Here is a 16,819-nt window from a genome sequence, read left to right on the forward strand (position 1 = left end):
CAAGCGAATTGCACCAGTCCAAATGTTGTCTGATCCCGGGACATGAAGTCTTCCTGAGAGGTTCATGTACTTTGTGTCCCTGGTACCTAGGGCGGTGCTTTTGTGTGCTGGGCTAATGTTAGATTGATCATATAATCTCTCCTTGATCTGTTACTTATAAAATGGCCCAGAACTTGGTGTCGGGGGATTGCCGCGCGTGCAAGTCCCCGATCTGCACTCACCCTGCGCGCTGACATCTGAAGCCCGGGCCTGCTTGCATTTCCTGTCACAGGCCCGGTTCAGATGTCGGCGCGCTGTGCTTACCTGATCCAGCGGCGTAGTTAGTGCGATGTGCCGGCTGGGATCAGGTGAGCACTGTACAACCAATCAGGGGAGGGGAAGGTTCAGTCATGTGTTTGAGAATAAGAACTGTCAAACTCATGAAAACTACGGGGGCCCAAAACACTATTTTAACTTTAAATAAAAATTTAAAAAACATCCCAATCATTAAATTAAGTATAAATAAGTTTAAAAAAAAAATGTAAACAATATTTTTTTTGTTTGAAAAAAATAAATGTTTAATAAAAAGGTCTAAAACTAAACTTACCTTCTTGTAGATTCTTTAAAATAATAAACATGTGGAAAAAAAATTCTAAATTACACTAAAACACCACTTACCTGTAAAAATAAATACTTACGTGTGCTTTTTACAAGCGTAAAGACCGGAGGCCTTTACACATGCGCAAATCCCCCCAAAACAGAGGAAATCCAAGACACACGCGCTGCCCCCTACAGCGCATGCGCTAGCCTCTTCAACTCTTGGGTTAGAGGAGAGGAAATGCCGATTTTCAGCGCATGCGCTGTGCATGCTGAAAACCGGCATTTCCTCCGGCCAGATGCGTGAGTACCCCTTCTGTACTCACGCGTTTGGGGAGGAATTACTGCCCCGTTGTATTTATTCCCATTTAAGTTATTGATTCCACAAAGTATTTCCGATTATACTTACAATAAACCCTGTATTCAGCACCACAGGTAAAATAATTAGATTATCTCATTGAATGTCGGTAAAGAGTTGCAGATTTCAGCCCGAATCCCATCATACTGCTGATTATTCTCCCAGCCTGGTGTATAATTTCTGTTTATTTCCATTCCCCACAGTTAACTTAGTGACGATTGTGATCCTGTCTCGGGGGAAGTGCGGACTCTCCAAATGTGTCACTCGCTACCTGGTGGCCATGGCAGCGGCGGATCTACTGGTCGTTATCATCGACCTGATATTGAGGCACATTCCGATTGTTTATTGGGAAGAGTTATATTTCGTGGGGTCCATACCCTTGTGTAATATCCACGCCGTCCTGCTGTTCGCAGCCACAGACTGTTCGGTCTGGTTCACGGTCACTTTCACCTTTGATCGATTTCTGGCCATTTGTTGCCAGAAGCTGAAAACTAAATATTGCACCGCGAAAACGGCGGCTGTGGTTCTGGGAACAGTGATTGTGATTAGCGGTTTAAAGAACATCACCTGGTATCTTATGTTCACAGGTCGGTATTTGCTTGCGAACAGCCCCTGGTTTTGTGATGTCACAGATGATGTTCTGTATTCACGGACCTGGGGAACAATTGAGTTCCTTCATTATATTCTCACCCCATGTGTCCCATTTGTTTTGATTCTGCTGCTGAATGCTGTCACCGTCAGACACATTTTAGTGTCCAACAGAGCCCGCAGGAGACTCCGGGGTCTCAGCAGTGGGGAGAGTCCCAGAGACCCAGAGATGGAGAGCCGCAGGAAATCCATCATTTTACTGCTTGTTATCTCGGGCAATTTCATCCTGTTATGGGCAATGTTTATGGTGTATTCTATATGGTACCGGATGTTCTGGATGGGGTATCAGTCTGTAATTCTACCTCATTATGTACAGGAACTGGGATTCATGCTGCAGCTGTTGAGTTGCTGCACAAACACTGGGATTTATTCCGTGACCCAGACTAAGTTCAGAGAGCAGTTGGAGAATGTGGCAAAATATCCCTTTACTCTGATTGTAAAATTCATTAAAGGATGAGAAGAAATGGAGATTTGTAGCCCGAGAGTTGAGAGTTCACTGGGCATGATATTGTGGCGCCCCTCACAAAGATGGCGGCTCCGAGACGCCGCACAATGATGGCAGCTGCCTGGCGCCCACACAGATGGTGGCACCCACGGCCCTTACAAATATGTCGGCTCTGCGGCACAGCACAAAATTGGCAGCTCAGGTGCACCGCAGAAAGTTGCAGGCTCTGGGTCTCCGCACAAAGATGGCGGCTCCAGCGTCCCGTACAAAGATGGCGGCTCCGGTGCCCCGCATAAAGATGGTGGCACCTGCACCAAGCACAAAGATGACGGCACCTGCGCCCAGCTCAAATTTGGTGCCTCCGGGGCACCGCACAAAGATGGCGGCTCTGGGGCCCGGCACAAAGGTGGCGGCTCCAGGGTCCGTACAAAGATGGCAACACCCGCACCTAACTCAAAGATGGCGGCACCGCACCCAGCACAAAGATGGTGGCGCCTGGGCCCCACACAATGTTGGCGGACCTCACGTGCGGCACAGAAATATCGGCTCTGGGGCCCAGCACAAAGGTGGCAGTTCCGGGGCTCTGCTCCAAAATGGCGGCTCTGGGGCCTCCCTCAAAGATGGCGCCACCGGCGCCCCTCACAAAGATGCCGGCTCCGGGGCCCCGCACAAAAATGGCGGCTCCGAGGCCAGACACATATATGGCGGCAGCCGTGCCCGGCACAAAGATGGCGGCACCCACGACCAGCACAAAGATCGTGGCTCCATGGAACCACACAAAGATGGTGGCAGCTGCACTCCACAAAAAGATGGCTCCACTGGGGCACAGCTCAAATATTGGGGCACACGCGCCCCGCAGAAAGATTTAGCCATAGTGGACTGCAAATAGCTACTTGAAGGTAAGTCAGTGTCAGAGCAGTGGGTGCCATTCAAGCACAAGATCCGGAGGGTTCAGATCAAACATGTGCCATTAAAGAAAAAAGGAGGAACTAACAAATCTAGAGCTGCTGGATGTCTAGAAATATGCAGGGTAGTATATCGATAAAACAGGGAAGCGTATGACATATACCGAGGGCTAAATACTCCAGAATCTTTGGAGGAATACAGAAAGTGCCGGGCTGCAATTAAAAATGATATTAGGAAAGCCAAGAGAAATCATGAAAAATTCTTGGCAAGTAAAATCAAGGAAAACACAAAGATGTTATATAAATATATTAAGAGTAAGTGGATAACTAAAAAAAGGGGATGGCCTATTAGGGATCATGAGGGTAATCTGTGTGTTGAGGCGTGGGACGTTGGTAGGGTTCTTAATGAATACTTTGTGTCTATTTTCACAAAGGAGAGGGGCGAAGCAGACATTGCTATCGGGGCGGGGGAGGAGTGTGAAATATTAGATGAAATAAACAAAGTGAGAGAGGAAGTATTAAGGGGCTTAGCAGATTTAAAAGTGGATAAATCCCGAGGCCCGGATGAAATGTATCCCAGGCTGTTAAGCGAAGCAAAAGAGGAAATCATAGAGGCCCTAACAATCATTTTTCAATCCTCTCTGGCTTCAGCTGTGGTGCCGGAGGACTGCAGGACTGCTAATGTGGTACCCTTATTTTTAAAGGGAGGAAAGGATAGATCAAGTAATTACAGGCCAGTCAGCCTAAACTCGGTGGTGGGAAAATTATTGGACAGAATTCTGCAGGACAGGATAAATCAACATTTAGAAAGACACGGGTTAATCAAGGATATTCAGCACGGATTTGTTAAGGGATGGTCGTGTCTGACAAAAATGATTGCATTTTTTGAGGAGGTAACAAGGAGGGTAAATGAGGGTAGTGTGTTTGATTTAGTGTATAGGGACTTCAGCAAGGCTTTAGATAATGTTCCACATGGCAGACTGGCCACGAAGTTAAAAGCCCATGGGATCCAGGGCAAAGTGTCAAGTTGGATTCAAGACTGGCTCGGAGACCGGAAGCAGAGGGTAATGGCTGATGCATGTTTTGTGACTGGAAGGTGGTTTCCAGTGTGGTTCCGCAGGTGTCATTATTACGTCCCTTGCTTTTTGTGGTATATATCAACGATGTTGACTTGAATGTGGGGGTTATGATTAAGCAGTTTGCAGCTGATACTAAAATCGGCCTTGTGGTTAATACTGAAGTAGGAAGCTGTAGGCTGCTGGAAGATATCAATACATTGGTCAGGTGGGCAGAACAGTGGCAAATGGAATTCTATCCAGAGAAGTGTGAGCAATCAATTTGGGGAAGGCTAACAAGGAAAGGGAATACACATTAAATGGTAGGACACTGTTTAGTGTAGTGGAACAAAGGGACCTTGGGGTGTATGTCCACAGATCCCTGAAGGTAGCAGGCCTGGTAGATAAGGTGGTTAAGAGGGCCTACGGAATGCTTGCCTTTATTAACCATGGCATAGAATACAAGAGCAGGGGGTTATGCTTCAACTGTATAAAACACTAGTTAGGCCTCAGCTAGAATACTGCATGCAGTTCTGGTCACCACATTTCAGGAAATATGTGACTGCACCAGAGAGATTTCAAAGAAGATTTACAAGGATTTTGCCGAGAGTAGAGGATCTTTGCTATGATGAAAGACAGGATACGCTGCGTCTGTTTTCCTTGGAGCAGAGGAGACTGAGGGGAGAGCTTATTATGGTGTAAAAACTTATGAGGGGCTTAGATAAAGTGAATAGAAATGACTAATTTCCCTTTGCAGAGTAGTCAAAAACCATGGGGCACATAGAAACATAGAAGATAGGAGCAGGACTAGGCCATTCGGCCCTTCAAGCCTGCTCCGCCATTCAATGAGATCATGGCTGATCATCCAAATTCAGTACCCTGTCCCTGCATTCTCCCCATATCCCTTGATCCCTTTAGCCTCAAGAAACATAGCCAACTATTTCTTGAATATATTAATGAACTGGCCTCCACCGCCCTCTGTGGCAGAGAATGCCACAGGTTCACAACACTCTGGGTGAAGAAATTCCTCCTCATTTCTGTCCTAAATGGCTTACCCCTTATCCTTTGACTATGACCCCTGATTCTGCATTCCCCGGCCAACAGAAGCATCATTTCTGCATCTAGTCTGTCCAGACCTGACAGAATTTTATAGGTTTCGATGAGATCCCCTCTCAATCTTCTAAACTCCAGTGAGTATAAGCCCAATCGACACAATCTCTCCTCGTACGTAATTCCTGCCATCCCAGGTATCAGCCTGGTGAATCTTCGCTGCACTCCCTCCATGGCAAGAACGTCCTTCCTCAGGTAAGGTGACCAAAACTGCACACAATACTCAAGGTGTGGTCTCACCAAGGCCCTGTACAACTGTAGCAAGACATCCTTGTTCTTGTACTCGAACCCTCTTGCTACGAAGGCCAACATACCATTTGCCTTCTTAACCACCTGCTGCACCTGCATGCATACCTTCAGCGACTGGTGCACAATAACACCCAGGTCTCTTTGCACTTCCCCTTCTCCCAATCTATTGCCATTCAAATAATAATCTGCCTTCCTGTTTTTGCCACCAAACTGAATAACCTCACATTTATCCACATTATAGTGCATTTGCCATGTTTCTGCCCAACACCCAACCTGTCCAAATCGTACTGGAGTTCACGACATCCTCCTCACAGCTTACCCTCCCACCCAGCACAGATTTGAGGTATCTGGGGCAAGGTATAGAGGGGTTTTGAGGTTCAATTTCTTCAGCCAGATGGTTGTGGGGGTCTGGAACTCACTGCCTTTAAGGGTGGTAGCGGCAGCAACGCTAACCTTATTTAAAAAGTACTTGGATGTGCACTTGGGTTGCTCTAACCTGCAGGGCTACGGACCAAGAGCTGGGAAGTGGGAGTAGGCTGGATAGCTCTTTGTTGGCCGGCGCAGAAATGATGGGTTGAAATGGCCAACGTCTGTGCTATAACTTTCTATGATTCTATGATTTTATGATTCTAGATGGTGGCACACGAGCCCCGCACAAAGATGACGGCTCTGTGATGCAGCTCCAAAATGGTGGCACCCAGGCCCCGCACAAAGATGGTGGCTCGGCGGACTCACACAAAGGTGGTGGCTCTGGTGACATGCACAGAGATGGCGGATCTGGGGACACGCACAATGATGGCAGCACCCGCGCTCTGCACAAAGATGGCGTCTCTGGCTCTCTGCAAAAATAATGCGGCTCTGGCGCCATGCACAAAGATGGCAGCTCTGGTGGTCCACAGAAATGATGGTGGATCTGAGGCCCAGCACAATGCTGGCGGCTCTGGGTCATGGCATAAATATTGAGGCACCTGCGCCCTGCACAATGATGGTGGCTCAGAGGCACCGCACATAGATGCCGGCTCTGGGGCCACGCACAATAATGGCGGATGTGGGGCCCCTCACATATATGGCGGCTCTGGGGCATCGCATAAAAATGGCGACACCCGCGCCCCGCAAAAAGACGTCAGCTCTATGAAACTGCACAAAATGGCTACACCCGCGCCCCGCACAAAGATCGCAACATCCTCGCCCAGCACAAAGATGTCGGCTCTGGTATCCTGCTCAAATTTGGTGGCTCTGGGGATCCGGACAGAAGAACAGGATCTAGGGAACCGCACAAAGAAGGCTGCGCTGGAGACCCGCACAAAAATGGCAACTCTGGCGCAACGCGCAATGTTGGCGGCTCTGGCGTCACTCACAAAGATGGCGTCTCTGGCACCCTCCAATGCCCAGCAGCAAGATGGTAGCTCTTGGGCACCGCTCACAGATGGCGACTCCGGTGCCCCGCACAAAGCTGGCAGCTCTGTGGCCCCGCAAAAGGATAGCGGCTGTCAGTTGGGGCATTTCCCTGTACACTATGCACCCGTCAAACCCCACTGTATACTTTCCCCACGTGACAGCCCACTGGATAGCATACCCCTGTGACACCGCCCTGCTTAATATACTCCGTTGACACTCTCACTTTATACTATATCACTGTGACACCGCCCTGTATACTATACCACTGTGACTTCCCCTGTATACTAAAACCCAGTGAGATCCCCAGTACACTATACCCCTGTGACACCCGCTGTATACTATACCCCTGTGACACCCCCTGTATACAATACCCCTGTGAAACCCTCTGTATACTATATCTGTGTCACCCCCTGTATATTACACCCCTTTGACACCCCCTGTATACTATACGACTGTGGCACCCCCTGTATACTATACCCCTGTGACACCCCCTGTATACTATACCCCTGGGAAACCCCCTGTATACTATATCCCTGTGACACCCCCTGTATATTATACCCCCTGTGACAACCCATGTATACTATACCCCTGTGACACCCCTGTATATTATACCCCCTGTGAGAATCCCTGTATACTGTACCCCTGTGACACCTCCTGTATACTATACCCCTGTGAAACCCCCTGTATACTATAACCCTGTGACATCCCCTGTATACTATACCCCTGTGACACCCCCTGTATACTATACCTCTGTGACACCCCCTGTATACTATACCTCTGTGACACCCCTGTATATTATACCCCCTGTGACAATCCCTGTATACTATACCCCTGTGACACCTCCTGTATACTATACCCCTGTGAAACCCCCTGTATACTACAACCCTGTGACATCCCCTGTATACTATACCCCTGTGACACCCCCTGTATACTATACCCCTGTGACACCACCTGTATACTATACCCCTGTGACACCCCCTGTATACTATACCCCTGTGACACCCCCTGTATATTATACCTCTGTGATAACCCCTGTATATTATACTCCTGTGACACCCCGTATATACTATACCACTGTGACACACCCCCTGTATATCATAGCCCTGTGACACCCACTGATTCACAAGAAAGCTCACTCTAAAATGCCCCATCAATCAATCCCAGACCAAGGCAGCATCGTTTCGGTGCAGAGCAGAAATCCATCTAACAGTCACATGAAACAGTCCCATGGGAAGTTACAGCCCAGTTTAGCAACAGAGTAAACCTCACTATACACTGGCCCATTAAACACTCCCAGTGCAGGTACTGCACTGGTTTGATACATAGTGAAGCACCCACTAAACTTTTCCCTTGAACTCTCCCATGCCAGGTACATCACCTGTTGGATACAGAGTAAAGCTCCCTCTACTCTGCCCCATAAAATTTTCCGACATTATGTACAGTATGGATTAGATCCAGTGTCCCATCAAACAGTCCTAAGGCATATACAGCACGGATTAGATACAGAGTAACGTTCCCTCTACACTGTCCCATCAAACACTCCCAGGGCATGTACAGCACGGGTTAGATACAGAGTAACGTTCCCTCTACACTGTCCCATTAAACTCTCCTAGATCATTGAATTTGCAAGATAAAGACATCTCCCTCTGCGCACTCCCATCGACTTGGTTCGAGGCCGAGAAATATGTCTGAGGGAAATCTTGAAGCCATCTGAAATTAACAAATTTAAATAGAGACCAGAGGAGTGTGGATTAATATAGTAATATGGACAGAGGATTGGTTACCGGACAGCAAAGAAAGATTAGGGTAAACGGGCAGGCTCTAATTGGTGTGGTGCCACAAGGATCAGTACTGGGGCCTCAGCTATTTACAATCTATATAAATGACCGAGATGAAGGGATCGAGTGCAATGTAACCAAGTTTGCTGACAATACAGTGTGAGTTGGGACAGTAAGCTGTGAGGAGAACACAAAATCTGCAAAGGAATATAGATACAGAAACTAAGTGGGCAGTAAGATGACAGACGGTGTATTATGTTGGGAAATGTGAGGTTATTCACTTTGGTAGGAAAATAGAAAAAGAGTAGATTTTTTAAATTGGAGATATATTTTAAATGTTAATGTTCAGAGAGATTTGGGTGCCCCCGTGCAAGAAACACAGAAAGCTAGCATGCCAGTACAGCAAGCAATAAGGAAGGCCAATGGCATTTTGGCCTTTATTGCAAGGGGGTTGGAGTATGAGAGTAAGGTCATCTTGATACAATTTTACAGGGCCTTGGTGAGACCACACCTGGAGTACTGGGCACAATGTTGGTCTCCTTATCTAAGGGATCATATACTTACCTTGGAAGCGGTGTAACGAAGGTGGTCTAGATTGATATCTGGGATGAGAGGGCTATCCTATGAGGAGAGATGGCATAGAATGGGCCTATATTCACGGGAGTTTAGAAGAATGAGAGGTGATCTCATTGAAACATACAGGATACTGAAGGGAATTGGCAGGGTAGATGCTTAGAGGTTACTTCCCTGGCTGGAGCTTCGAGAACTAGGCGGCATAGTCTGAGGATAAGGGGTAGACCACTTAACACTGAGATGAGGAGGAATTTCTTCATTCAGAGGATTGTGAATCTTTGGAATTCTCTACCCCAGAGGGCTGTGAATGATCAATTGTTGAGTATATTCAAGGCTGAGATAGATAGATTTTTGGAAGTTAAGGGAATCAAGATACCTGGATCTCGGGCGAGAAAGTGCAGTTGAAGTAGATGAGCAGCGATGATCTTATTCAATGGTGGAGCAGGCTCGATGGGCAGCATGGCTTACACCTGCTCCTTTTTCTTATGTTCTTATGTTCTCTACATTGAACAATCAAACACTCCCAGGGTAGCTACAGCACGGGTTAGATACAGAGTAAAGCTCCGTCTAAACTGCCCCATCAAACACTCCCAGGGCAGGTACAGCAAGGGTTAGGTACAGAGTAAAGGTCCCTCTAAAATGCCCTTTCAAAGGCTCCCAGATCATTGATTTTGGAAGACGCATTTTACAGTAAATCATCCTCTGTGCACTCCCATCAGTTTGGTTCGATGCCTAGAAATATGTCAGAGGGAAATCTTTTGTAAGACATTACCGTCTTGTTGTGTGTGAAAGACAATGATCCATTCTTTAGAGTCAAGAAATAAGGTTTCAAAGAAGAGCGAGGCAGAGAGGGAGAGGAGACAAGAAATTTTCACAAGCACATTTGACATGTCGTTATATACGGTGATTCTAGGGAATCTTTCCGCATTCTGTCCGTGGGTAGCATCTTTACTTTATTCTCCTTAAACTTAGAGCAATGTTCCTACAATCAATGGCTGCTGGTATCCGTTGGGAATTTGCATTTCGCTCTCTCTATTTCTGTGCTGTGTTGGTGGGGAAACATGTGTTGTGTTTCTGTCGCGCAATGCTCTAATCTGGGACTTCTATTTCTGTGCTGTGTTGCTGGGGAAACATGTGTTGTGTCTCTGTCGCGCAATGCTCTAATCTGGGACTTCTATTTCTGTGCTGTGTTGCTGGGGAAACATGTGTTGTGTCTCTGTCACGCAATGCTCTAATCTGGGACTTCTATTTCTGTGCTGTGTTGGTGGGGAAACATGTGTTGTGTTTCTGTCGCTCAATGCTCTAATCTGGGACTTCTATTTCTGTGCTGTGTTGGTGGGGAAACATGTGTTGTGTTTCTGTCGCGCAATGCTCTAATCTGGGACTTCTATTTCTGTGCTGTGTTGGTGGGGAAACATGTGTTGTGTTTCTGTCGCTCAATGCTCTAATCTGGGACTTCTATTTCTGTGCTGTGTTGGTGGGGAAACATGTGTTGTGTTTCTGTCGCGCAATGCTCTAATCTGGGACCTCTATTTCTGTGCTGTGTTGGTGGAGAAACATGTGTTGTGTTTCTGTCGCGCAATGCTCTAATCTGGGACTACTATTTCTGTGCTGTGTTGGTGGGGAAACATGAGTTGTGTTTCTGTCGCGCAATGCTCTAATCTGGGACTTCTATTTCTGTGCTGTGTTGGTGGGGAAACATGAGTTGTGTCTCTGTCGCGCAATGCTCTAATCTGGGACCTCTATTTCTGTGCTGTGTTGGTGGGGAAACATGAGTTGTGATTCTGTCGCGCAATGCTCTAATCTGGGACCTCTATTTCTGTGCTGTGTTGGTGGGGAAACATGTGTTGTGTCTCTGTCGCGCAATGCTCTAATCTGGGACTTCTATTTCTGTGCTGTGTTGCTGGGGAAACATGTGTTGTGATTCTGTCACGCAATGCTCTAATCTGGGACTTCTATTTCTGTGCTGTGTTGGTGGGGAAATATGTGTTGTGTTTCTGTCGCTCAATGCTCTAATCTGGGACTTCTATTTCTGTGCTGTGTTGGTGGGGAAACATGAGTTGTGTTTCTGTCGCTCAATGCTCTAATCTGGGACTTCTATTTCTGTGCTGTGTTGGTGGGGAAACATGTGTTGTGTTTCTGTCGCTCAATGCTCTAATCTGGGACTTCTATTTCTGTGCTGTGTTGGTGGGGAAACATGTGTTGTGTTTCTGTCGCGCAATGCTCTAATCTGGGACTTCTATTTCTGTGCTGTGTTGGTGGGGAAACATGTGTTGTGTTTCTGTCGCTCAATGCTCTAATCTGGGACTTCTATTTCTGTGCTGTGTTGGTGGGGAAACATGTATTGTGTTTCTGTCGCTCAATGCTCTAATCTGGGACTTCTATTTCTGTGCTGTGTTGGTGGGGAAACATGTTTTGTGTTTCTGTCGCGCAATGCTCTAATCTGGGACTTCTATTTCTGTGCTGTGTTGGTGGGGAAACATGAGTTGTGTTTCTGTCGCGCAATGCTCTAATCTGGGACTTCTATTTCTGTGCTGTGTTGGTGGGGAAACATATGTTGTGATTCTGTCGCTCAATGCTCTAATCTGGGACTTCTATTTCTGTGCTGTGTTGGTGGGGAAACATATGTTGTGATTCTGTCGCTCAATGCTCTAATCTGGGACTTCTATTTCTGTGCTGTGTTGGTGGGGAAACATGAGTTGTGTCTCTGTCGCTCAATGCTCTAATCTGGGACTTCTATTTCTGTGCTGTGTTGGTGGGGAAACATGAGTTGTGTCTCTGTCGCTCAATGCTCTAATCTGGGACTTCTATTTCTGTGCTGTGTTGGTGGGGAAACATGAGTTGTGTCTCTGTCGCTCAATGCTCTAATCTGGGACTTCTATTTCTGTGCTGTGTTGGTGGGGAAACATGAGTTGTGTCTCTGTCACGCAATGCTCTAATCTGGGACTTCTATTTCTGTGTTTATTTAGATAAATGGCTCACTGGTTTCCATGAAGTGAAGATGGCAGCAAAACCATGTCAACAAAGTCACTTATTGATTTTTTTCAACTCACAGCAAGGCTATATTTTTATAATATTGACAGTTGGTACAGGATGAATAAAAATACCTCGAACATTGCCATCGGTTACTGTTTTGTTCAATTAGAACAGATGTGAATTATATCAAAGGGAAATGTATAAAATAAAACATTCAGTTCTGAAGATTCTGCTGACAAAACCTATGCATTGTTTATGTCCAGCGTAAAATTCTGTCTAAATTTCACGTCAACCACTCCCTATTCAGGAACAGCATGTGTTAGATACAAAGTATAGTTCCCTCTACACTGTCCCGTCAAACACTCCCAGGGCAGGTACAGCACGGGTTACATACAGAGTAAAGCTCCATCTACACTGTCCCATCAAACACTCCCAGGGTAGGTACAGCACGGGTTAGATACAGAGTAAAGCTCCCTCTACTCTGTCCCATCAAACACTCCCAGGGCAGGTACAGCACGGGTTACATACATGGTAAAGCTCCATCTACACTGTCCCATCAAACACTCCCAGGGTAGGTACAGCACGGGTTAGATACAGAGTAAAGCTCCCTCTACTCTGTCCCATCAAACACTCCCAGGGCAGGTACAGCACGGGGTTAGATACAGAGTAAAGCCCCCTCCACACTGTCCCATCAAACACCCCCAGGGCAGGTACAGCACGGGCTAGATACAGAGTAAAGCTCCATCTACACTGTCCCATCAAACACCCCCAGGGCAGGTACAGCACGGGTTAGATACAGAGTAAAGCTCCCTCTACTCTGTCCCATCAAACTCTCCCAGGGCAGGTACAGCACAGGTTAGATACAGAGTATTCAATTCGTAAGACATATTTGAGAGTAAAGCACCATCTGCACACTCCCATCAATTTTGGTCGAGGCCTAGAAATATGTCTGAGAGAAATTTTTTGTAAGATGTTGATATCTTGTTGTGTGGTAGAGCCAATGACCCGTGACAGAAGGTGGAAATAGGAGTTATAGGCAGTGATGGTGGTATTTCACTGGATGTCCATTCAGCAGAATCTTCCAGCCATTTAAATTAAACAGGTTAAGATAGGGACCAGAGCAGTGTTCCACAATCAAAGTAAAGTCTGAGCTTTCAGCATATCGCAACCTGCCTTTTAAAATGTTGACAGTTACAAATAACTTGTCTTTCTTTAGCGACTCTCACGACCTCAGGATGTCCCAAAGCGCCTTACAGCCAATGAAATACCTTGGCAATATGGTCACTGTTTGTAATGTACGATACCAGGCAGTCAAATTATGTACAGCACATTCCCACAAACAGGTTTGTGATAAACATCAGATAATCTGTATTTTAGCGGTGTTGGTTGATGGGTACATATTTCTCCTGGATACCGGGCTGAACTCCACTGCTCTTTAAAATAGTGCCATGCGGCCTTTTACATCCTCCTGAGAGGGAAGACAGGGCCTCGAATTAAGGTCTCATCCGAAAGACGGCACCTCCGACTGTGCAGCACCCATTCAGTACAGGCACCGGGCGTGCCAGCCTAGATTATGTGCTCAAGTCTCTGGAGTGGGGTTTGAACCTCTGACCTTCTGACTCAGAGGCGAAAGTGAGCTCACTGAGCCGAGGGTTTTGTATTGATTTGTATGTGGGTTCAATGACGACACATTCATGAAAGAGAATGTCTTTTTATCTAATGTATGTTCAACTCTGTTAACAGCATTACAGGAGACACCATCTTAGAGATCCATCTAAAACGAAACTAAAACTAAACTGCTTGTCTCTCACATGCCCTCTGCTGGTCAGGCATAAATAATCAATCAGGCAAATATGCTGGTAAGGCATAAATAATCAAACAGGCAAATACCATCACTATTTGCTGATATCATTACATCTCCCTTTCTTAAAACAAAAGTATTTTACTTTTATCTAACAACATGTTTTCTTTGTATTACTCTGCATTTTAACTGTAACATTTAATGAACTTACATTATCATTATCATTATCAAGGTTTTTTAACCTTGTTCTGTGTGTTCACGTGAAATATGTAAATACCTAGAACTTGAAGAAAGAATAAGATAACATTACTTCCTTCTATAACAAGAGTCCTTAAACTTGCTCAATGAGTCTCTCAGGAGGCTTCACGTGTCTTGAGGATTTTCTGATTGATTGTCCTTGAATCTGAGTTGTTGCCTCAGATGATGGTTTCTCAGCTGTGTGATCAGGTTGTTCAACAGTATCAGTCTTTTGACCTGCTGTGTGATCAGGTTGTTCAACAGTATCAGTCTTTTGATTTGCTGTGGCTGGTCCCATGAGAAGATCCCGACGATTTCTTCTCAGAACAGCACCCTCATCTGTCTGAATGGTGTATGATCTTGGTTGAACTTCACTCAGGACAGTTCCCTTCTGAGTCCATATGTTTGTTTTGTCTTTGAACCTTACTTGGTCACCAGTGTGGAGTTCAGGTAGGTTTTGTGTTCCTCTGTCATAGTAGTACTTTTGCTTTTCTTTCTGTTGTTCTTTGAACTTCCTCACTTTCTCCCCCTCTTTTGTTTTCAGGAGGTTCTCCGGGATGGGTAGGTTTGACCTTAGCAGACGTCCCATAAGGAGTTGGGCTGGTGACATACCACACTCGCGCGGCATTGTGCGGTGTACAAGCATGCTCTGGTAGAAGTCAGTTCCACTGTCTTTTGCCTTGTACATCAGTCTTTTCACTGTCTGGACCGATTTTCCACTAGTCCATTGGACTGTGGAAAGTGAGGACTTGACGTTGTGTGGACAAAATCCCACTCTTTTGCAAAGTGTCGGAAACTTGCATTGTAAAACTGGGGTCCGTTGTCTGTGAAGACCTCGCTTGCCACGCCATGTCTGGAGAATATGGCTTTCATACATCTTATCACAGCATCTGCAGTGGTGGTGTACAGTCTACAAACCTCTGGATACAGGGAGTAATAGTCTGTGACTACAAGATAGTCCTTCCCTTGACATACGAATAGGTCAGCGCTTACCTTCTGGTAAGGTCTGTCTGGCGCTGGGTGTGGCTTTAGTGGTTCTACCGGATTGCTTGCTCGATATTTCAGGCATATTGTGCAGATTGACACCTCATTTGTCACATCTTGGTTGATTCGTGGCCAGTACATCACCTCTCGTGCTCTTTTCTTACACTTTTCGATTCCCAGATGTCCTCCATGGAACCTTTTTAGCATCTCTTTTCTCAGACTCTTTGGGATAACTATTTTGCTTCCTTTGTAGATGGTGTCTCCGACCACTGATAGCTCCGCCCTGCAGTTCCAGTACTCTGCCATGTCAGGTGAGCAGTCTTGATTCATGTTGGGCCATCCATCCAAGATGATTTCCTCAGTCGTCTCATTGTTTCATCTTTGTTTGTCTCAGTCTTTATGAGCTCCATTTTTGCATCTGCTATGGGCAGTGCACTTGTGATCATGTCAACGTAGGCGTTCACATTTTCATCCATTTTGGTGTTTGCGGGCTCACTTGGGTCAACAGCTCTGGACAACGTGTCTGCTGTATACATCAGCTTACCCGGTGTGTACGCAACATTCAGTGTATAGCGTTGCAGCCTGATCATCATTCTTTGTATTCTAAGCGGACAGCTATTTAGTGGCTTTTGGAACAATGCAATCAAGGGCTTATGGTCAGTCTCTACACTGATTGCTTGTCCTGCCACAAACTGGTGAAATCTTTCACAGGCGTATGTGATGCTGAGCAGCTCCTTTCTATTTGAGCATATTGCGTCTCCGCGTCTGTCATTGAGCACGATGCATATGCAATAGGTTGCCAGTAGTCATATTTTTGCAGAAGAACGGCACCGAGCCCACTCTGTGATGCATCTGATGATATCTTGATGGGTCTCGCTGGGTCATAAAACCTCAGAACTGGTTCCTCTGTGAGCAGTTTCTTTGATCGCTCCATGACTTCTCTTGCTCATGATTCCATTCCCATTCTATGTTCTTTTCAGTTAGTCGTCTCAGTGGCGCCATCTTTTCTGAGAGGTTGGATATGAATTTACCCATGTAGTTGATCATTCCATTAAACCTCTGCACGTCCTTTTTGCATTGTGGCTTTGGCATATTCTCAATGGCTGACACCTTTCTGGGATCTGGTCTGATGCCCTCACTGCTAAGGATATCTCCCACGAATGTCAGTTCCGTCACCCCGAGCTGGCATTTCTCTCTATTCAGCTTCAGGTTTGTTTTCCTTGTTGCTTCCAGCACTTTTTTCAGTCTCTCATCATGCTCAGTTCTCGTGGTTCCCCATACTATGATGTCATCCATTGATATATCAACTCCCTCCTGATGCTCATAGATCATATGGATAGTTTTGTGATACACTTCAGGAACTGAGGCAATGCCAAATGGTAACCTTAGGAATCTGTATCTGCCAAATGGACTGTTGAACGTGCAGTCTTGAACGTGCCTCGGCCAGTTTCATCTGCCAAAATCCTGATGATGCATCTAACTTGCTTAAATACTTTGCATTTGCAAACTGTGACATGATTTCCTCATGTGTAGGAAGCTTGAAGTGCTCTCTCTTTATTGCTCTGTTTAGATCTCTTGGATCCAGGCAAATTCTGAGCTTTCCATTCTTTTTGTCCACAACGATGAGGGAACTCACCCACTCAGTTAGCTCATCTATCTTCTGAATCACGTTCAGGCTTTCCATCCTGTCCAACTCTGCCTTCGGTTGCTTTTGAAGAGCAAACAG

General features: G+C 46.1%; 2 protein-coding genes across 3 annotated transcripts in view; one reads left to right on the plus strand and one right to left on the minus strand.

Moving 5' to 3' along the window:
* Nucleotides 1-16,819, minus strand: part of LOC147091630 (uncharacterized) — a 262,438-nt gene that overhangs the window by 183,609 nt on the left and 62,010 nt on the right. The window lies entirely within an intron of this gene.
* Nucleotides 1,215-2,039, plus strand: LOC147091634 (putative G protein-coupled receptor 139). Its single transcript, XM_085976621.1, has one exon. The coding sequence runs from the start codon at nucleotides 1,215-1,217 to the stop codon at nucleotides 2,037-2,039; it is 825 nt and encodes a 274-aa protein (XP_085832747.1).

Source organism: Somniosus microcephalus, unplaced genomic scaffold, assembly GCF_052327205.1.
Source record: "Somniosus microcephalus isolate GS21.2 unplaced genomic scaffold, FLI_Smic_1.0 unresolved_chr3, whole genome shotgun sequence".
NCBI lineage: Eukaryota > Metazoa > Chordata > Chondrichthyes > Squaliformes > Somniosidae > Somniosus > Somniosus microcephalus.

Bases quoted from the DNA above. Each gene is read 5' to 3' on its own strand.
- LOC147091634 (XM_085976621.1), top strand. From the start codon at position 1,215: ATGGCAGCGGCGGATCTACTGGTCGTTATCATCGACCTGATATTGAGG.